This window comes from Rhineura floridana, chromosome 11, assembly GCF_030035675.1.
Source record: "Rhineura floridana isolate rRhiFlo1 chromosome 11, rRhiFlo1.hap2, whole genome shotgun sequence".
NCBI classification, from domain to species: Eukaryota; Metazoa; Chordata; class Lepidosauria; order Squamata; family Rhineuridae; genus Rhineura; species Rhineura floridana.
Genome location: NC_084490.1, coordinates 52,824,182 through 52,847,387, shown reverse-complemented (window position 1 = coordinate 52,847,387; position 23,206 = coordinate 52,824,182). Strand labels below are relative to the sequence as shown.

At 40.5% G+C, this 23,206-nt stretch overlaps 1 protein-coding gene and 1 pseudogene across 19 annotated transcripts in view; one reads left to right on the top strand and one right to left on the bottom strand.

The window, feature by feature from the left end:
* The window catches only part of MAPT (microtubule associated protein tau), a 137,969-nt gene that overhangs the window by 60,965 nt on the left and 53,798 nt on the right, over positions 1-23,206 (top strand). For 14 of the 19 annotated variants that reach the window (XM_061590708.1, XM_061590713.1, XM_061590714.1 and 11 more), the window contains 5 exons: positions 3,162-3,251; positions 11,743-11,829; positions 14,424-14,510; positions 19,235-19,297; positions 21,409-21,789. In XM_061590708.1, coding sequence (XP_061446692.1) covers positions 3,162-3,251; positions 11,743-11,829; positions 14,424-14,510; positions 19,235-19,297; positions 21,409-21,789 — 708 coding nt within the window. Of the gene's footprint in view, positions 1-537; positions 639-3,161; positions 3,252-11,742; positions 11,830-14,423; positions 14,511-19,234; positions 19,298-21,408; positions 21,790-23,206 lie in introns of those variants that run through there. The other 5 variants (XM_061590723.1, XM_061590726.1, XM_061590716.1 and 2 more) reach the window with 4 other exon arrangements.
* On the bottom strand, positions 16,611-16,729 carry LOC133368179 (5S ribosomal RNA; annotated as a pseudogene).

Here is a 23,206-nt window from a genome sequence, read left to right as displayed (position 1 = left end):
GTCTGTGGTTTCCTTTATGGAATCAATCCATCTCTTGTTTGGCCTTCCTCTTTTTCTACTTCCTTCTGTTTTTCCAAGCATTATTATCTTTTCTAATGAATCATGTCTTCTCATGATGTGTCCAAAGTAACCAAGACTAGAAGTGTATAAAATTATGTATGGTGTGGAGAAAGTGGATAGAGAGATGTTTTTCTTCCTTTCTCATAATATTAGAACCCAGTATCATCCAAGTGAAGCTGAATGTTGAAAGATTCAGGACAGACAAAATGAATTTCTTCTTCATACAGCACAGAGTTAAATTCTGGTACTCACTGCTGCAAGATGTAGTAATGGCCTTAAAATAGGTTTAAATTCATGGAGCATATCACTGGCTAATAGCTGTGAAGGCTATGTGTTATCTCCAGTGTCAGGGGCAGTATGCCTCTGAAAACCAGTTCCTGGGAATCACAAGTAGGAAGAATGCTGTTGTGCTGCTTGTGGGCTTCCCAGAGGCATCTGGTTGGCCACTGTGAGAATAAGATGCTGGACTACATGTGCCTTTGGTCCAATCCATCAGGATTCTTACTGCTGTTTGGTGTTTCTGCAATCATGGTGCTTCACCTGTCTTAGATGGCATTACTCTCCTCTTGAAGAATCAGGTAATCAGCCTTGGAGTGTTCCTGGCTCCAGCACTACTCTTGAATTCTCAAGTGGTAGCAATGGCCTGGAGCACTTTCCAGCAGCTTCGGCTTATATATCTCTACATTGGTAAATTGGACTTGGCCACAGTCGTTCATGTTCTTGTTGCATTCAGATCTGATTGTTGTGATGTGGTTGTGTGAATGTTTTTATTTTTCTTGGCTGCCTCTACTGAAACACCCCTTTATCCTTTATAACTTTAATGTTTCCTATGGGCTTCCTTATTGACCCAGCCAACTGACGTACTGGGTACAGTGAAAAACTAACCAACTATGACCAAGGTAAAATTAACCAGTTACATTGGAGGGGTTTAATTTTATTTCCAGATTTTAAAATGAAAACTTTTAACAATGCTTTTCAAATTTCCCCATTCAAATCTGACCGCTTTTTCTCTTGCTTTGCTGTGAACTACATGGTTGTTTTAAATGTGTTTGCTTGTCCTATGAAAAGTGTCAAATGACATCCCATTTAAGAACAGGAAGAAGAGCCAACATGATCATATGAGATATATATAATTACAGTAGTTTATTTTAGACGGGCAATTCCCCCCTCCTCACCTTAAAATCTTGTTAAACTAAGTGCACCTCTAATTTTTTCCCTTCTCTTTCAAATAAACTGATACATACTTTTGTAACACTTGTTGGAGGCAGTTCAGAAAGCTTATCTTCTGACTTCAAATGTTTTTGTATCTGATTTAGGATGTCTTTTAATTGTGTGACAAACACACTACAGTGTGGGAGGTAGTATACAAAGTAGCAAAAACTAGAGTTTGAAAATGCTACTGATTAGCAGATGTCATTATGTATCTATTGCTGGACTTCAGATTGCCAGCTTCCCCATATGAAAAAACTCCTTCTGTGTAGAAAACATGGGGAAAAGGCAGAACCTTTGTGTGAAGCATAATGTTGTGTCATGCAAAATTGGTGGCTTATTTATTTATTGTGAATACTTATACAACACTCTTCATGCTACTCCAAATGGTATCAAGGCAGCTTTTCTTTTTCTGCAAAATATTTTAGTTACTGATTGCTTAAGTCATAAATAATTCATTGTATTTTTAAAAAATCATGAATTTTTCATCTTCTGACTGCCTTGGAATCAGAGGTTTCAAACTGAGAATTGCTTATGATAGTCAGAAGCGAAATAGTAATCCATCTTTGATTTATTTGAAGTCTTGACGTTCTGTGCAAGATAGAATCAAGCCATTTTCTAGAATGTATGCTGTAGATGGCCAACTGGTAGTTTGTGAGACTCATCCAATCGTCCCTTTTCCATGCTAGATTGGGAGAATGTGGTACTGCTTCTTATCTAGGAGGCACCCCTCCCATAAGATAAAATAAGGCTGATTCAAAAGGCTTCTGCATTATCACAGAAGTTTGTGGAATGATCTTTCATTTCTGAATGAGCCAGGTGGGTTCTTCAACATGGCAGGTGGATTATCAACAGTAAAAATATTCTATTGATGGGAGAATGCCAAGACCTTATGGCTGGAGGAGCCCCTGTTCTGGAGCACCAGAAGAAGCTTGATCCCACCCTCCACCAGGCTGAAGAATCTGGCCATTTGTACTCTATGGGGGGGGAAAGCAAATCTCTACCTGGAGGACTCCTGCCTTCTGCCAGTGTAATCCAGTGGACAGAATGCTAGGTGCCTCTTTTTACCTCTGTCTCTTTTTAGAAGACCTTGGGCAAGTTACCATAATCTAGCCTTAATTCTTGCAGCATATATATTCCTGGGAACATAATAATATCCCTTGTATAGATCACTTTTGTAAATTAAAAATAAGTTGAAGGAATCTTTCTAATATATTCTGATATTTTCTAGAACCTAGGGCAGGGGTGGGGAACATTTCTGGTCTGATGGCCCAGATCTTTGCATTCTTACTCCAAGGCCAACTGGGACAAGTGTGCAGGACCACCAGCACCAGCTGATGCACTGGGAGTTCAATCCTGCTTTACACAGAGTTTGTATGTGCCAGCAGGATTGAACTCCCAGTCCATCTCTGATGTGTGGAAGTTCAACCTTGACTTTTTTCCACCACCACCCCCCCGCATGGGCTAACTTTTACATGTTGGTGGTTCAGCCTGCTTGTCAGAGTTGGCCTGTGGGGGTGGAATAGGGAGATAAAAATATGGCCTGCCAGGCCAAAAAGGTTCCTGTGCATCTCTACCTGCCCCACCCTTGACATCACATATGATTCAGGTGGTTTGAGGAAAATGGCCTCATGGGCCAAATAGGGAGGCTTGGTGGGCCAGATTTGGTCCATGGGCTGGAGGTTCCCCACCCTGATCTAGAGGGTGCCTACAGCAAGGAAGGGTAATGAGTGCTATTTGTGGATATCTGACTTTGGCATGGATTTAGGTAGTCAAAAATTTGGAGTAAGATGTAAGGTAAGTGTGTATTGCAAAGTAGGCAGGAGCTACACAAGGAAAGTTGCTTTATATTTTTGTCTACTGACATACTGCAATCATCTATTCTTTTCTAGACAACCTTTGTGACAACATGGCTGACCAGCATCAGGACTTCAATATGACAGATGACCATTTGGTGAGCCAAGCTAGGTGGAACCAGACAGGTGAGCCTTGCTAGGTGGGAGGTAGGAAGGAGCTTCTTCCACAGGATGGAACCCCAGAATGGTGGTACAGTTTGGAGAAAGGCCATATGTGGGCATGAAGCCTGGAAGTGTAAATGGGTTAAGGAAAGGTTAGTCATGAATCCTAGTCAAAAGTACTACTGTGCATGTTTATGTCATTTGCTTCCAGTGCTTTATGTTCAGTAGTTAAGACACATTCTGTTCTAGAGCTTTGCTGCTTAAATGTCAGTTTACTAACCAGGATCTTCAATCATCTTGGGTTAAGATCTTGGTTAGTAACCTGAATTAAACTACAGTTCCCTGTTCTGTGTGTAACAAAGAACTGTCGTTTGAGCTAAAGTTAGACCCAGCGCTTCTTCCTGGCTTGTTGAAAAAGGGGACAAGAATGTATTTGTTGCAATTTAATGGTAGCATTCCCATCTCTTTGTACTTATAACACATCTATAGCAAATCAGAATAAAGCCTGGGGCTCCTGAATTGCCACTTTTCAGAGCTTCTGCAAAGTTGCTGTGTCATCCATTGCACTGAGAGGTAAATTTTAAATTAAGAAATAGACTCTCACGGAGCATGTACGAAATGTTCACAGGATTGTGGAGCCTAATCACAGTAAAGGAAAAGATATTTAGAAATCAACACCTTTTGCCTCTGAGCAGCCTTCTTGCCCCTTGAATATTACGTTTAACCCAAATAATTAGATATGGGCTGCCATTAATGTGTGTGCCATGTCTCTCTGTGATATATTGTGTATCTCTGTGTGCATTTGTCTGTATGTATTTAGGAACCGTGAAAAATGTTTCTCTTAGATTTCAGTTACTATGTGAAGAGAGATATCTTACAGTTACAAAATAACATTTTTTCTGATTGATTTTTTTTCTTTACCCATGCTTTTGTCATTTTTGTGAAACCTTGAATAGTTGTAGAACTCCTTCCCTAGATATCAGGGGTGAGCTTTTTTTAGTGTTCACCTGTGTGTTTCCATTGTTTCCTTGAGTGTTATCTGTAATACTACTTGTTGAAGGTGTCAAATTGATCTGTGCCAATGAGCCACCCTCCCATAACACATTCTAATAACTTATAGCTGTGGTCTTCTGCATGCTTGGAAGCTCAGCTGAGACTGATGGGAGCTTTCAAATAAATTCCATACTGGACTGATAGAACAGAATACAATCATAAACCAATCAGTTTATGATGTGCCCCAAAGCAAAGTGTGAATTGACATGAAGTATCAGATATCTATAACCATAGGAATATAAGAACTATAGTTCAATATTGTATCAGCAGCCAGCTCGATGTTCTAAGGAATCCCAAAAGCAGAGTTTTTAAGGCGATATTTATCCCCCTCTAGGATGCACACCTTAACATGGTGAGGAGGTTTGAGAGTGTTGAAGAAGCTGAGAGCAATGCCATCAGGAGTCTAGACCAAGAGGCTAGGCTCCTAGCAGGGTACCCAAGGCGGAATGGTCAAAGCTTAGACACCAGACTAAGATGCATCCAAACTCAGAGGAAGGCAATGGTAAACCACCTCTGAATATCTCTTACCATGAAAACCCTATGAACAGAGTATCCAAAATGCAGTACGAGATAGTGCTGGAAGATGAGACCCCCAGGTCAGAAGGCACTCACCGAGCTACTGGGGAAGAACAAAGGATGAGTACGAATAGCGCTGTGACTAATGATGCAGCTGGGTCAAAGCCAAAAGGAAGCCCAGAGGCTGATGCACACAGATGCGAAAGGAGAGTCCAGAGTTATACGATGCACACAATAGGAACATGGAAACATGAACCAGGGAAAGTTAGAAATTGTCAAGCAAGAAACGGAACATATCAACATTACAATACTTGGTGTGAGTGAATGAAAATGGACGGGAATGGGACATTTTCAATCGGGCAACTACAAAATATTTTATGTAGGAAATGAGAAATTAAGAAATGGGGTTGCTTTAATAGTGAGAAGTGATGTAGCAAAAGCAATTAGGAGCTACAACACAAGATCTGAGCGAGTGATATCAATGAGATTAAATGGGAAGCCTATTACCATAACCATCATCCAAATCTATGCTCCAATGGCAAACGCAGAAGAAGAGGAATTGGAGAGATTTTACACAGAAGTACAGGAAGAAATTGATCACACACCAAAACAAGATGTGCTGATAATCATGGGGGACTGGAATGCAAAAGTAGGGAACAGAGAAGAACTAGGAATTGTGGGGAAATGGGGCTTAGGAGACAGAAATGAAGCAGGAGAAAGACTTATTGAATTCTGTGAACCCAATAATTTGTTTCTTGCGAACACATTTTTTGAGCAACCGAAAAGACAACTGTACACATGGACATCACCAAATGGTCAATATAGGAATCAAATTGATTATATAATTGGTTGCAGAAGATGGAGAAGTTCCATACTTTCTGCGAAAACAAGACCAGGAGCAAACTGCAGTACAGATCATGAACTGGTCGTATCGAAAATCAGAGTAAAGCTAAAGAAGAAGAACAAAACAATACATAGTCAGAACCCTAAATGCAACAATACAGCAGCAAGTACGTAGGGACAAAGAACTATTACAATAGTTACTGAATAGAAATAGAAGAGGACAACAGAAAGGGAAGAACAAGAGCTCTACTCCAAAAGATTAGAGAAATGAAAGGGAAATTTAAACCAAGAGTAGGGGTGCTGAATAATCAACAGGGGAACACAGTGACTGACCGAGATGAAATAAAAGGAAGAAGGAAGCAATACACTGAAGAACTCTATAAAAGAGATGCCAGGATGACAGATTCATTCACGGAGGAACTGTATGATGAAGAACCAGATATTTTAGAACATGAGGTGTAAGCTGTTCTTAAAATACCTGGAAGAAACAAATCGCCAGGAACAGATGGCATACCAATAGAGTTGCTACAAGTTACTGAGACTGAATCTGTCCAAATTTTGACAAAAAATTGTCAACAAATATGGAAAACTAAACAATGGCCCACAGGTTGGAAGCGTTCAATATACATCCCAATTCCAAAGGAAGGGGATCCCAGGGAATACAGTAATTATTGAACTGTTGCCTTAATATCCCATGCAAGTAAAGTAATGCTCAAGATTCTACAACAAAGGCTCTTACCATATATGGAGCGAGAAATGCCAGATGTCTAAGCTGGATTTAGAAAGGGAAGAGGCACCAGAAATCATATCACAAACATATGCTGGATAATGGAACGGAGCAAGGAATTTCAGAAGAAAATCACCCTGTGCTTTATAGACTACAGCAAAGCTTTTGACTCTGTAGATCATGAAAAACTATGGAATGCTTTAAAAGAAATGGGGGTGCCACAGTATCTGATTGTCCTGATGCGCAACCTATACTCTGCACAAGAGGCTACTGTAAGGACAGAATATGGAGAAACCGGTTGGTTCCCCATCGGAAAGGGTGTGAGATGGGGTGTATTTTATCACCCTATTTGTTTAATATAAACACAGATCACACGGAAAGCAGGATTGGACCAAGATGAAAGAGGTGTGAAAATTGGAGGGAGAAATATCAATAATTTAAGATATGCAGATGATACCATACTACTAGCAGAAAACAGTAATGATTTGAAACGAATGCTGATGAAAGTGAAAGAGGAAAGCACAAAAGCAGGACTACAGCTGAACGTCAAGAAGACTAAAGTAATGACAACAGAAGATTTATGTAACTTTAAAATTGACAATGAGGACATTGAATTTGTCAAGAATTATCAATATCTCGGCACAGTCATTAACCAAAATGGAGACCATAGTCAAGAAATTAGAGGAAGGCTGGGACTGGGGAGGGCAGCTATGAGAGAACTAGAAAAGGTTCTCAAATGCAAAGATGTATCACTGAACACTAAAGTCAGGATCATTCAGACCATGGTATTCCCGATCTCTATGTATGGATGTGAAAGTTGGACAGTGAAAAAAGCAGTTAAGAGAAAAATCAACTCATTTGAAATGTGGTGTTGGAGGTGAGCTTTGCGCATACCATGGACTGAGAAAAAGACAAATAATTGGGTGTTAGAACAAATTAAACCAGAACTGTCACTAGAAGCTAAAATGATGACACTGAGGTTATCATACTTTGGACACATAATAAGAAGACCTGATTCACTAGAAAAGACAGTAATGCTGGGGAAAACAGAAAGAAGTAAAAAAAGAGGAAGGCCAAATAAGAGATGGATTGATTCCATAAAGGAAGCCACAGACCTGAACTTACAAGATCTGAACAGGGTGGCTCATGACAGATGCAGCTGGAGGCCTCTGATTCATAGAGTCGCCATAAGTCATAATCGACTTGAAGGCACATAACAGCAAATTTATCCCCCAGTCTTAATTGGTATAATGTAATCTGCTTGTAGAAATTGTCCCCCCCCCTTCTGGCAATGGTTCGGTTGCTTTAGTGGGTCATGTACCACTTATTTTCAGCCACACAGCATTGCCTGTGGCACATGTGCAACTTCTTTATACTAAGTTAGACTACTGGTCCATCTAGTAGTAGCGCTGTCTTTTCTGAGCTGACTGGAAGCAGCATTCTTGCAGTCTGAAGGGACTTTTTGCATGCACAGCATGTGCTCTACTGTGCTGAACTATGGGTCTTCCCATGAACCCAGAATCTACACATAGAAGTGAAATCTCTTGGGGTGAAGCTGCCCTGAATCCTTAATTCTTCTTAACTGCTGTGGAAGCTCTAAGGAGAACCTCCTCCTTGTGGGCCAAACTTGGTCCACCAGGCTATTTCCCCCAAACCACACCTACCTGTGTCACACCTGATGTCATATGTGATGTCATGTGTGGAGCAGGTAGAAATGCAACTGCAAAAAGTGGGACTGAACTACCTGCACACCAGCTGATTGGTTGAGCTGTGAGCTTGGGATACACTTCAGTGCTTATTTTTTAGTTTTGTTTTTAGCTATTCTAGACTTCAGTCATTTTTTTCATGGAGAAGTTTGGCTCTTAAGTTCTATCCTTGCAATCAGATAGATATGCTTTCCTGGAGTATCATCTGTGAGTCAAGTTGGAATAGCAAGGGTATGCATGGAGGCCTTCTGAGTTGCAGATAACTAAATGTAAATGTAGTGCCTTCAAGTCGATGCCGACTTATGGTGACCCTATGAATAGGGTTTTCAAGAGGCTGAGAGGCAGTGACTGGCCCAAGGTCACCCAGTGAGTTTCATGGCTATGTCAGGATTTGAACCCTGGTCTCCCAGGGAGAAGGAATTCCACAATTGGTTGAGTTTGAATCTTCCTACTGTCTGGTGTGATTATCTCATTCTTAAGCAATCCAGTTAAATGCAAGGAGCGTCTGAGAGGACCCCACCTTTCTCACGCTTGCATGCACGTGTTCATTCTCTTTATCAACTCTGGTGAAGTACATGAGAAAATCATAGGCACTTTCTCATGGATGCTATTACCCAATTGTATCCCCTCCCCCTTCAGAATTCTGAGCAGCTGGGTTTTGGATAGTGACAACTGTGGATTGCTAGACCTCTGAGGGCAGCCGCCTTATTCACCAAATGGCCTCACCTTTTTGTAATAGATAGCACTCTAGTTGACTCACACACTCAGTCCAAAGTTCTATGGTTCTCATAATAGTGCAGAACATAAGCAGCCATGTGCTTTGTATAATGGAAAGGCTTTGAAATCTTGTGGTGATAGCCAAATAGTAAATGTGCCAAGTAGAGAGTGTGCCACTCAGGAGGAGGCAGACCTAATGACATGAACCAGGAAATGGTAGTGGGTTTCCTGGTAAAAACTGAAGCATGGAAATGGCTGGACACAGTATTAAACATCCGTGGGAGGGAATCCTCAGCCATAACCTTTCTGCTTATGCCAGAATCTTTCTAGGCTACTTTAGTATGGGTATTGGAAAATGGCAGCAACCATTTATGGCTATTCTGCCTCTTTCCCCCTAAATATCAGTACTAATACCACAAGGTAGGCTGTCTCTGCAAAGGCTGGTAGCACCACCTGCTTGAAAACGTTTATCTCGGGGCAGAGTGGGGCTATTTATCGCTGCTCGCTTTCCTTCTGACAACTTTAGCATGTGTTTTAAAATTGCTTTTTAAAAATGTGTTTTTAAATTTGTATATTTGTTTTTAATGTTTTTAATTGTTGTAAACCGCCCAGAGAGCTTCGGCTATGGGGCGGTATACAAATGCAATAAATAAATAAATAAACTGTGAGAAGCAGCAGAAGAGAGCTGTAGAAACTAGTTTGTGGTTAGCTCAAGCCAGTGCTGGGGTGGCTTGGATGAGCTTCTTCAAAAACAGAGTCCACTGTTGTATCCTGTGCCAAACCTTTGTATAAAAACATCCAACAGATAAATTCAGCTGAGATCCCAGTTGTGAGGAAGGGTCCTGTTGGTGGATTAGGCAGCATAACAACCTGCCTTGTCTCTACTACTGGAGAAGCTGAAGAAGTGGGTAGTCACTTGTACTCCCATCAACTGATGGAATATCATGAGTAACGGTTCTGTAGATGGGTAAGAGGATGACAAAGAAACAGATACCAAAAGCACCAGTGATGAAAAAGAAAGCTCCTTCAGTCTTGACCAGTGCTCCAGGTACTTTCAACATGGGATAGTCATGCTGAAAAGATGCAGATATGTAGAACAATCTTGCAAACCTTACCTGCTGCAATGTCCTCAGAGCTGGGGAACAGATTTAGGGAACAGATCTGAGGATGCTTAGGTCTGGTGGAATACTCAAAGCCCTTGCGATTTTGATTGCCACAGAAGTTTAGATTGCTGACACGTCTGTGACCATCAGTGGGAGCACCTTGCTCTGCATGGAGGTTGTGCTGCTATGAAAGTGGAGGATTGTGCCAGCTCTTACATGAGGGAGTTTGGAGTACATGTCGTTGATCAGCTCCTTGACTGTGGCCTTGCCTTAGGCTGGAAATAAAAAACAGTCAGCATCCAAAGAACCACAAGAAAAAGGGGGAAATTACATGTGCATACCTGCCATCAACCAAGATGGCGGCAGGGCATCAGCTCCTTAGGGAAACCTCTGCCACCATCTTGGTTGATGGTAGGCTTGCGCCTGCAGCGCAGCCAGCATTTGCTTCAAGGGAGAGATAGGTGGAGCATGCAGGTGGGCATTGCGGGCCTGTGTGGTAGTAGGGAGGGTGCCTGGGGGCTCCCTCTCTGTGATCCATGGCAGTGTTGGAAGCTGACGCAGCTGTGGATTGCGGAAGGGAGCACTACCCACCCACCCTAAGGAGGTGCCCTTCATGGGTCCTCGGCCAGACCTTGGTCCTCTGGCGCTGGCTCTGCTTACAGGTAAGCAACTTCCGTTTTTCTTGCAGTAGAATTTTGGTTCTCCTGAATTTGGGATTATAGATTATAGAGCAATTATTTGTTATAGCTGCAGCCTTCCTGTATCTGATACCTGACCCATAGCTATGGTTCCTGTCCATGTCACACATGAATTGTTAGGGTTGGCTGATGATAAAGGGAAGAAAATCCATAGTCCTCTGAAATTATGTGGCCTACAGATAGGTCATCTTTATAACTTGCAGGAATAGATACAAATAGATAGGAATAGATAGGTTGCCTTCATAACTTTATCAGGAATAGATAAAAGCTCTCAAAAATCTGTTATGGAAACTGGCAGACCAAAAATGAACTGCAAAAACACTTTCTCAAATTCTGGTCAGTTGCATGTTGCCCAAGTCCACGTGTCTGAGAACACCTCACATTCTTCCCCTCTTTAGCCAGGAACATCTTTTTGGAAAAATAAACAGCTGAGATCCTGCAGAAAAGACAGGATTATGTCCTCATAGGCAGCTGCCATTCAGACTCATTTTTGTCACTAGGTAGGTCCTTTACATATAAATTGTAGGAAGCCAGTGGATTCCTGCTTCCCTCCACACATTTGTTTTATTACAAAGAGTAGATATCTGCCTGTCTTGATTTTAGAAAGTGTGAATCAGTCAATTCCTCTCAGCTGGACTAACTGTGATGCTGAAGTACTTATTTACCTTTACAGAATAAATTGCTATGAAACCTTTTGTTTGCTCTTTACAGAAGAAATCACCTACTACTGTCATGCTGTAGTACTGGAAGTATACCTTGGTGAAAGCAAGGCATGACCCACAATATTCTTGAAATGGTAGCAGTAATGATCTGTACCCAGTACAGAAAGAAAAAAAGGCCTGTCACCTTTGGACTTCTTGACTTTCTGCTTTCATTTTTGTTGTTGATTGATGCACCTCACAGATCAGTTGCTTTTAACAGCTTCACATTAGTTGTTTCGTTGCTGCCACTGATATTTCAATCTGGTACTTTCTAGCATTGCCTTCTCTTGCTAATGTCTGATACTACTGCTAGCTAGCAGTCACATATGCATGCACACGCTTTGCATTATGAGGATGAGCAAACTTTAACTCAAGCACATTTTGCACAGAGGACAGGCCATACTCCAGAACTGATCTCTTTATGCTGAGTGCTAAATGTGTGTATTTCCAGGCTCTCCCCTCCAGATACCAGTTGATGATGGATCTGATGAACCAGAGTCTGAGGCTTCTGATGCTAAGAGTACCCCAACTGTGGAAGGTGGGAACTCTTTGTCTCATTACTTTGAAATTCACAGCAGCCAGCACTTTACTGTGTCTTTTAGAAGTACACCAAAATATGTGCTCCCCCTGCAAGCAAAGGTTTTTTGGCATAGTTGCTTCCAGTTTTAAATTATCTGTATTTAGTTTTGACAGTTTCTGACAGGAGAATTGCCATCCACAGGATAAAGTGCATTCCTGCTTCCTTCAAATCCAGCAGATCTATGCTTAGCCAAATGATACATCCAATCTTCAAGGTCCTTGTTAGCTTGTTACATATTGGTGTTCATTTTAAAATTATTCTCAAGGCAGTACTGAAATTAACACAGTCTGACTTTAGAAAAGTGTTCAGCAGACAACCTTCATTTATAGGGAGACCCTTTCCAGCCCACTGAAGAGAATACCAACAGTGACCACTTTCTCTTAGGGCTCTTTCTATACTACTGGTTTGTCCTATGGTCACTGCCAAATTGAAGTTGATTTTATGCACTCTAGTCTTCTATAGCATCTATACAGTAAACATCTGAGATTCAATCTAGGCATGGTGGCGGCTTGGGTTGTATGCAGCCTTTGAAGTGAGTTTAATTAGGGTGCTGTCTCACATACTTCCAAAAACTGGTGATGTGTTAGACATTTGTAACATGAAAGAAACAATGTTTGTAAAGTTTTCCTACATAATATCTAGAAATAATTCTTATACAGCACAGGGGAGCAGGCAAGTAGACATTTATAAGCTTACTTGCTTGATTCAGATAATACTACTTTCAAGTGGGATTAATTTCCACACTACAATTTACCATTTAATCATGTAATGGAATCCTGATTTTTATCTAATTGTGCCACACTTGTTGGATCTTATGCCCTTTGTTTACTCATCTAAATATGTGCAAAATTGCATCCTTGAGTGAGGTATTGTTCTTTCTATTGTTTCTAGTTTAAACTGAATTCATTTGTAGCATAAGAGTGTCCCAATCTAGAGCATTAGGAATGCATCATTGCATGTTTTTCCAGAGGAAAAAAATAAAAGTAAATTTGGGTGAAGGTAGCAGAGAAGCAAATCCCACTCATGCGTCCTCAAAGATAGCCCAGTTATATTTGGGAGTAGACAAAATGTGGTGACAAGAGGAGATGGGGAGGAGTGCTGAAAATAATGCAAGTCAAAACTAAGCCAGAATGACACAAGGTAATCTGTACACATGCCCTTAGTGGTATATTTAAAGCTACATTTCAGTAATGTAGAAATGAAGCATGGTGGTTTGTGGGTTTTTTTAGTGAGGTTGGGGGAGAATTAAATAATTTTTCTCTTTTGGGCTGGAAATGCTCTTCAATAGTCAGATGTCATGACTGTTCTTGTTTATAAATACTTGTTCCATTAGATCTTATTTTTTGTGAAATCTGTGAAAATAGACTCTTTTAAATTGAGATTCTCAAAGAATCATTGAATCCATAAGGTAAACAGATTTCTAAACGTTCTTTTGTGGACAACCAAATATACATAATTTTGGCAACGAATACCAAAAGATTGAACAATAGACAAAATAAAAGCAAATTCATTTGTAGCAATACCCTTAGAACTCCATCAAACAGGAATACTGTATTTTGTTGGATACCAAACAATTTGGGCTCCTGGCAATGGCAGTATTGGGGAAGTCTATAAAAGGAAAGGAAATGACCTAATCAAAATAGTTAACTGAAAATCTTTAGCTGAAAAGGACAGTGGATCTATGTCCCAGTACTTTGAAAATGGTCAAAATAAGCAATACAGTTCAGTTCTTTCCTCAAGTCAAGCCAGCTTTCTGTGCCTTGATCTCTTCTCTCAGAAATAAGGATTGGAGGTAAAAGTCAAAGATATCTCCTTGTATTCCCCTTGTCTGTCTCATTGGTTGTTTTGTCTGTGTTCTGTTTCTTGTCTTATTTTGACTGGAATCTAGGTTAAGGGGGAGGGAGTGAAGCATGAATTGTAGACTCTATAGCTTGCCACGAGTGGCACTTCGTGGCCTTTAATGCCACTCATCTACCCAAGATAACTGACATTGTTTGTGCTTAGGAAAGTTTCTGGTGTCATGTATCTTATTTATTTCACCAGACTTAGTGACCAACCCTCTGCTTTTTGTGCGTCCACTTTCCTATTTTGCACACAAACCTGTGCCTCATATGCCAGGGCTCAACTTGGGTTCCCCTTAATCGGGAAGGAGCAAAAAGTGAGTCTGTGAAAGTCTGCCAGCTACACATTTTTTATGAGCATGGGCTGACAAGTGAGGAGAACTATATATTTTTAACTTCCTGGTGGTGGGGTGGGTTGAACAGGTGGCTTCAATGTGAGATTCAGAACAAATTCATTTTCAAGCTTGAGGTTCAATTCTGTAGCTTTGAGCAATAATTAGTATTCAGATTTATATCCCATTCCTTTTTAAGCTGAATTGGCTGAGCCTCCATCTTCATCTCATCTGAAGAAAACTTGATAAATGACTGCTTTTGTGTTGCACTCTTTTACTGCAGAATATTATTCACTTCTCTTAAATGAAAGTGTCCAAAGAAATTTTAATTTGTAGTGCCCTTTGGTGAAATGTGCTTCATTTTGCCTTTTTGTTTCAGATGCCACTGCTCCATTAGTGGAGGAAAGAGTGCATGAGGATGGGACTGCAACTCGGCAGCATGCGGAGATACCTGAAGGAACCACAGGTGAGGCCTCTTGTGAAGGAAATGATAGGAAGAAAAGATTGAATTAAGCCTACTTCATACATGAAGAGAATGCCTTCATGGTATGTGTAGTAAACAAGCTCTTTGTGTTAATTATGAATAGCACGTGTCTACAATTTTCAACATTAAAAATGCACATGGGAGAAATGTTTTGCTGTATTTTAAGAGGAAACTCCAAATTTGTGCATGGGTGCACCGTTCATAACTGACGCAAGATTTTTGTATTCTTTGTGTGTGTGTTATGTTTTTATCATAGTTACATCCCTCTCTGAATCATCTTAAATGGAGTTTCCAATGGTTTCCTGTCCAGGCACTGATCAGGGGCTCTCATGTTTAGCTTAAACACAGCAGTAGGAACCCCCATTCCATTTATTCATCCTTAACTACTTATGCACTCCCTGCTTCCCTGAGTGAGGGAGAGTATAGGACAGGACTACAGAGTTTCATCTCCTAAGATGAGAGAATGTCAGAGACTTATAATGTGTTTGTAATAGTCTTCTTTGGGGTCTCTGTGCAGTCACACATGTGGGTTGTGTACCTATAGAGAGCAATATCTCATAAAATTCTAGTGCTTTGGAAAGCAGGAGCTGGCACTTGCCCTCTCCCCTTTAAATGGTTGGACCTCAAGCTATGAGTACATTTCAAGAGATAGACAAGTTCCTGCTCAGTTCCCTTTCAGTTGCTGCCTGAACAAATTCATAGAAACATTCTCTTTTTGAGATTTTAGGTTTTTCCCTCACATTTGTCTCAAAATTAGTTTAGACGTTAGTTAGATTCCTTGAATTGTATTCAGAGTTAATCATACTTGCCCATTTAATTTAATGGACATGACTGACTTAGGTCCATTAATTTCAGTGGGTCTTCTCTGAGTAAAATTTAATTGGATACAACTACTTCTTTGTGTACATCAGGTGTGAGGGAACCTTTGGCCCTCCAGATGAAGAGCCAAGAGTTCCCCCCCACCTGTTGTACATCATCATTTTGTTTTTTGTTCTGTGAGTGTTAAGTTCCAAGTTTTCTCCTCACTGATGAGATTTTTTTCTTTATGGATATAGTTAAAATTATAAGCCATTTCCTGCCAAGTCAAAGTTCTCTGGACCATTTAAATGGAGTCCTTGACTCCCCTCTAGACTCAATGAATGTGACACTGTTCAGTCCAACACATTTCATTATATCACCTCTGCTTCTACTGGTCTGGGTTTCATTTCTGGAACTTTGCTGTTGCTTGGGACAGAGTTCTAATAATTTTGGTTAAGGTACACCATAAACTTCCAATTGTTTCCTTCCTCTGGCAACTTTTGGACAACTCAACCTACTTATCTCCTTGCTCAAAAGGTCTACTCTTTCAACTAATTGCCAACAATGGGTTGTATTCAACATAGTGCTAAGTAGATAGTTTCATCAGTGCAAAGAGTTCTCCTTGTGCAACAGAACAGTTTCCCCCTGTCCTGCCTCTGCACACCTCCAAAATCTGTTCTGAGTTTTCCTCTAACCCCCAAGAGCAGATTTGGGGATTGTGCAGGGTGCACATGGGGGAGGAGGCTGAGAACCCTGCTGTACTAGCACTAACACTTGCGCTAGTGCAAAAGTTAGCTGAATGCTGCCCTCTACTTTTATTATTGCTATTCTGAGGTTTCCAAGCATGATAGAGGTTTCTGCCCAATTCTAGACCTTTGTGGAGTCAACACATAACACTTTCCTGAGAAGATTCCATATCATTTTCCTGACAGGTATTATCTGAAGATAACCACCTGGTTCTTTATCATCTACCGCAAAGATACACATCACATATTTGTACCAGACTTCAGTGCAGGAAATATCACTTCACTTTCTTGGCACCCTAGGCCTCTCTCAATCTTGCCAAAACTGCTCTCTGACCCGTATAACAAATCCAGTACAAGGTTGTGCTTTTCTTGTATGGGACTGTGGGGAGACCATCACTTGTTTTACTGCTGCATATGCTTCATTTTTCTTGCCAATCAATATTTGTTGTTATATGCCTTCAATTATGACTTATGACGACCCTATGAATCTTTTGGGTGTATTCATAGGGTTTTCATGGTGGTTTACCATTGCCTTTTAAGCCTGCGGTAGCTGGTATTCCCAGGCTGTCTCCCATCCAAGTACTAACCAGGCCTGAACCTGCTTAGCTTCTGAGATCAGACGAGATTGGGCGTGTTCAGGGTAGTATGGCCATAGGCTGCCAATCAATATACATGATCAATATCACCTCACTTATATGGCTGCCACAGCGGCTGTGATCTACCTACTGTGCTTCCATATGAAGCTTCTCCAGTTGTGCTTTCTATTTGTAACTCTCAGATGCAAAGACTGCCAATCACAACAGCTCCTACTGCAAGTTCAGGTCCTTAATTTTACCCTTTGGGAGGATGGATTCCATTAGTGTGTTTGAGGGAGTCCAGCTTGTTCTGCACAAACTCAAACTGATGGTCATGATGGATGTATCCTTGGAACTGGGAAGAGGAGCTCATTGCTGTCATGAATTATCAGTGGCCACTAGTCCCAGAACAAGAGGCAGATGAATATAAATTCTGTAGAAATCCTGGCCACCCACTATGCTCTTATTTAATTCCTTTTTCACTTCAGCATTGTGTTGTCACTTCTGGGCCTGAGAGATTCTCCACACCTGCTTTAAGCAATCTGCAATATCATATTTTAAAGTGCTTTCTTGTTAACCATCAGTTCTGCCAGACAGGTCAGTGAGCGAAGAATCTTTTGGGCAAGTCCAATGTCTACAAAGTAACATTGTGCCTTGATGTCTTCTTTATGTCAAAAATGATTTCAAATTCCCATCTGAATCTAGCCTGGACTCTTTCCTGTCTGTTCCCCTGATCCCAAGAATGAAGCAGAATGTCTACACACACTGGACTTTATATTTCTATTTGTACATCCCTTAGACTTGCTTTTATAGACTTTTATATGCTTTGAGACTTTGAGGGACATAATCTGTTTCTTAATATCTTTAATTTATTGCAATGACTTACCAGTTAGTGGTATGTGATTCTCTACCCACTCCCCGCCCTTCACTATTGAAGGGACATTTCACACAAGTTGTTTCCACCTCACCAGAATGCTGCAGATCAGTTACTTAATCTACTTCATCATCTTTTATCAAGGACCATGTTATCTGTATCAGAGCCAATGCAACCTCTAGGAGAGCCATCCTGCATAATTTGTTCAATTGATGTACCTCTATCCACCTCCAGGTGGATTATTTTGGTAATCTCCATATCTGTGACTGCATGGAGCCCACAAATAAAAGTCAGATTAGTTACTGAACGGGGTGGCACTCACTTGCCCCTGGAAGCATGTGCATTGTGTGGCGTCCATCTACTCAAGGGGAGGAGGCAAGTGTGACCTCCTGAATTCTAAAGTGCTAGAAGTTTCTGAGATCTTGATCTATGCAGATAGAGAATCCATATATGTTGACTGCACAGAAGACAACTCAGACATTAGTTACAAGTAAGCAACTTGTCTTTCCATTTACAGATATAGGAGCTGAGTGTATTGGAAGCGGTAGGCTCCTACACCAGGTAGGAAAAGCACTGATCCTTCATAGGACTTCTAAAAAGAGCAACTGCTTTTGCCCCTGCAGATCCCTTTAATCTGCCCCCCTCAGATGCTTTCAGTCCAACTAAATGTGCAGCATTCTCTCTGGATTCAGACCCACTGCAACTGTTTATCTGCTCTTCCCACTAGCTCTGATTGGTGTCAAATTTCACAGACAAGAGGGAGAGATTTTCAGGCCATTAAAGAAAACATCCCCAGTCATGAGGGAAGATTAATATTCTTTTGACAAATCCCTAACTCCATCAAGTGAACACTGTAGGCAAAACCAATAATTATGGACTCATTAACAATATCAAGACAGTTCAAACTCCTAAGAATATTGAAAGAAGTAGCCCCTGGAGACAGTCCTCAAGTTGACAATCAAATAATTGAGCCTTGTAAAACATTTCTCATTAAAAAACAAAGATAAATGGTCAGACAGATCTTAATCACCCCTTACGGAGAAAGCAGAGACATGTGGGACTTGAAAGGCTCCAAAAGAGGCATTCCAGGGAATTGTGGGGGTGGAATTCACCAGTTAGTCCTCAATATCATTAGTTAACCCACCTGCAGATGAGCACAATTGTACTACACTCTGCTCTCTCACTTGGTGAAAAGTCAGACATGTGCAAAATCTGGGTTTGAAGGAAGAAAGTCAGAAAGAATCTTGTACCTCCTTTACAGCTACAGTGCTAGGCTTGCCTATTCTCATTGTTTGAAATGGGCGTAAGCATGCCTAACTCTGCATAGTATAAGGGCTGTTCACCATTCTGTAGGTAACACACTCTCAGTTGGAGAAACTTCAAATAAATCCATTGCATTATATGGTCAGATTTATTTCAGTAATTTTTTGTCAGATTCTGTTTTATAAAAGCTGGCAGTTTTTGTACACCTCTCTCCAAGTGTCTTGACATGTGCCAGTGCTGAATATGGTTCAAGAGTAGATCACTACTGATTTGGTTGAGTTGGGATGTTTCTCTCCATCTAATCTCATTTTCATTTAAATGTGCTGCCACACAGGTACAATATATTTACTCATGTGGTATTTAAAAATGAGTAAAACTGGTAAGAGGCATTTGTCTTGTATCGTTTTTAATGTTGAAACCATTTTCCCATCCTCAACTTGAAAAATATAGCTGAGGAAGCAGGCATAATCTCTACTCCTAACCGTGAGGACCGTGCTGCGGGGGATGCTCAAGGTAAGTACAATGTTGTTGTTCTGCAGCACTTAAAATGGTAAGCTCTGCACTGCTAGGGTAGGGTAGACGTTGTCATCAGAAGTAATATTTGATATGTTGCTCCCTCTTGTGTAGCCTACAAATATCAGGAGTCCTCCTTTCCTTTTTATTGTTGAGTCCTCCATTTTCTTTTTTTGAGGGGAGTAACTATAATTATACACCCTTGATTGTCTTATTGTTTATGTTCTGCAGTAGCTGTTACCATGGAGGAAAGAATCTTGGACCATTATTCTTCCATCTGTTCTTTGTGGTGCACTGTTTGTATTAAGGCAATGAATGGAAAATTAGTATAGATGGAAGACCATAATATCCCTATATTAAATCTGTGATTGGTCTTGTATGGATGTTGCAATAAATCATGGTTTATCATTATGGGAATGAGCCACAGCAAGTCTTGGGCTTGTACACACATCCTGTTCGGTGTGGCCAAGAGGAGTTCAGAAGTTTTTGCTTCCATCTGAGTCTAACAACAGTTAAGCAGTATGTCCAAATCAAGACAAATTGTGGTTAATTTTAGTTGAAACAAGCCAACTTCAAACAATAGTCTATGAATCTGGATTGTTTCAAGTAATCATAGTTAAGATTAACTACAGCTTAGGTTTTGGGTACAATGCTCAACAGGTTAAATGCAATCAGAAGCAAAAGCTCCCTATCACCTCCTTATAGCCACAGTGGAGGAAACAGGAGAGTGCATGAGCCTGAGGCTAATGCATATAACAAATCATTATTAAACCATTGTTTATTGTCATGCCATTGTGTCCACACCTTCAACGTTGTTTTAGAATTTTGGTCGCCCATTTCAAAAAGTGTACTGGAAATGTAGGAAAATGTACAGGAAAAGAAGATGGGAGGTAGTGATTGAGTATGCTGAAATACTGTCATCCTAGGCCCTGAAGCTGTTAACTTTTTTAAAATGCATGTAATTTATAAACCAAAATAAGAGAAATTTAGCACAACTATGATCAAAACAGTAAATAAATGCCATGATTGAATAAGATTACAGAATAATGGTAGATGCTATAAAATAAAGGTTTGCAGGTAATTTAACCTACAGACCTAACTTCTGCATTACTTCATCCAGTTTAACTCTTGAAAATGGGAACAAAAATTGCATGTCTCATAGGATTGTTGTGATGATAGAGGTGTTTTCTGGATACATCTGTTAATGATCTCTCATTTTGAAATACTTGATGGACCTTGTAATAAGATAAATATTTGTGGGTGTGGGTGTCATTATCTTAACTTGCATTGGAGAAGTATAAACTTTTCACCTCAGGCAGATTAGGAAGTTCTGAGGGCTACCTTTAGGCTTGCCAAGTGGGGCAAATGTATATTTAAACCAAAACAGTTAGCTACAGCAAATAGTACTGTGGCACTCAGTTTTGCTTCCTTAATAACCCTCTCTCAAATATTTATAATTAATGTATAAGTGTTCTAAAAATGGCTTTGTATTTATTTATATATATATGCTAACCTCTTGCTATGCTTAATGTCCTCCTTGTATACCTCAGTAGAGCTGAATTCCCCAGAACTGCTGGGGAGATTGGAAGCAAGTATTCAGGAGCATGTTGCAAATAGGTTAAGAATTAGATCACTCAAAATCCAAGATAGCCGGATTATCTGAGTGCCTACAGAATCATCTAAAGCATATTGCAGCTACCTTCTCATTTCCTGGAACTTCTCACATTGGTGGGAGATCACTGGTAGACTGGAGTTGAAAATACAATTATCTGCATTACTGGGCCATGAAACAGTCTGTAAAGACAGATAAAGCCAAAACAGCAGATAGCTTGGAACTCTTTTATGTAGCCACCATACTCAAGATGCCATAGTACATGGAGTTCCACGCAGCTGAAAAGAGGCTGGGAGGAGTCTGTCTTCAGAATTCATGATCAGTTGCAGAACCTTGTTGGGGAAATGGTCACTGAAGTGCAACACCAGTATCTGAAATAGTGAGTGCAGGATTTGGACCAGCAAGTCTAAAAGAGAGGGATGAGATTTTAAAGAGAAGTTCCCTGCTGAATTTGATAAGCAGCCTGTGGGAATTACTCACGAGGCATGTTTTCCAACAGCTGATGGCTCACTCTACTTCAGAAGTCCTTTGAAAGAAGTTGCCTTTGGGCAGAAAAAGGATGAAGATGGAGACATTGATGAGACAGCTCAGCAGGAAGGTCTGGATTACAGAAGGCCATTCTTGTCAGGAGCAGAAAGGTGGACCATGGTTGCAGAACTGGACCCCTCTGAGCATATTTATCAAGTTGAAGCTAATGTCCCAAATGAGAGCAAACCCTTGGAAAATGTACTAGAAGTAGGCAAGCTTTCAGAGGAGAGTATTTCCCTGGAAGGGGAGACATTGGATACTGTGCAGACCTCAGAATTGCAAAAGGCTCTCAGGAAAAAAGCTGCCCGCTGTACATCACAGAAACAAAGCAGTCGATTGCCACTTTTGAAAGGTGTGTGCACGTGCGTGTATGACTCAGTTGTTCTGCTTAAAAAAAAGCAAGGCTGCTAAAACAATGAATGAGTTTGCACGCCTCTCCCTAAATCCTGCTGCTTTGACATTCATCTGATGAACTGACAGGAAATAAAAATGTTTTGTAACACTACTTTACATCCTTTGCTTTTGCTTCATTTGGATGTGGGCAGTGAGTACAATCCATTCATACAATAGCTGCATACTTATCCTGCATGGATGCTGCTGTTTTTTGCACTAATCCCCACCCCAGTTTATATTACGTGGAATTTCCACTCTTTTCATCATCTGAGATCCTTCACTGGCAGATCTTATAAGCAATTGGATAAGATTAATTTAAAGAAAGAATGGGGGCAATTGATCTTGGCCTTGATTGGAAACCTGTTATAAAAGCTGTGTCTCATTATCCTTGCAAGTCTCTGATTCTCATCAGGCATTCCTGTTCTAGCTTATCTAACGACTGTGGTGTAGTGTGTGTATTATGTTTCACTTATGCAGGCTTTGGCTTAAATCTGTCTAATGCAAAAGTAAAACATAAATTGGCTATAATTTTAATTCTGTTTCTTTTCTGTGTTCTATCCATCACTTAACTACATTCACACATGGCACAAATACTGTACAACAGGCTTAAAGATGCATTAAAGCATCATGTGTGAAAACTCCCAAAGGGTATAAGGGGTTTTGCTCACTTACATCAAGGAGAAATAATGTAGGGCAGGGATAGGCAACGTGGTATCTGCAAGATGTTGTTGACCACAACTCTCATCATCCCTGACCATTGACCATACTGGCTGGGGCTGATGAGATGTGTAGTCCACAACATCTGAAGGGGATGATAACAGTAAAATCTGATAGATGCTGTACCCCCCCCCTATAAGTAGTAGGAAGCGCTTAGTAATGGGTCCTCCCATAATAAAGATGGGTTGCCTCCTTTGCCTCAACTTCACAAGGATAATCTGTTTGCTGTATGAAATTCCATATGTATTTCAGGCATCTCAAGCTATTTTATTGTTTTGAGGAACTGCATGAGGAGAAAATATGTTTCTTATTTTAGAGCACCTGTTTCTACATGATCTTCTCATATTTTCACGTTTCACTTGTGCGTTTTTAAAGAAGCAAAGTATTTCCTAAATGACATCACAGTTGGAACTTTTTGGAACTTCTGAGGTAAGGAGGCATGGGTCCTCTTTCTCCCCTCTACTCAAAAGACTAAGTTTTTTACATCTTGCATATTATGGAAGCAGGTAGAACAGTTAGTCGTGGTATCTTTTTTTCAGTTTTTCAAAATTGGTAGTAGGGTATATTGGAATGTTGAAATCGCTTCACAAAAGGTAACCTGAGCTTCAAATTTGGTGTCAGTGAAGGCTGCCAGTCATAAAAGCCTTACAGGGGTTGTT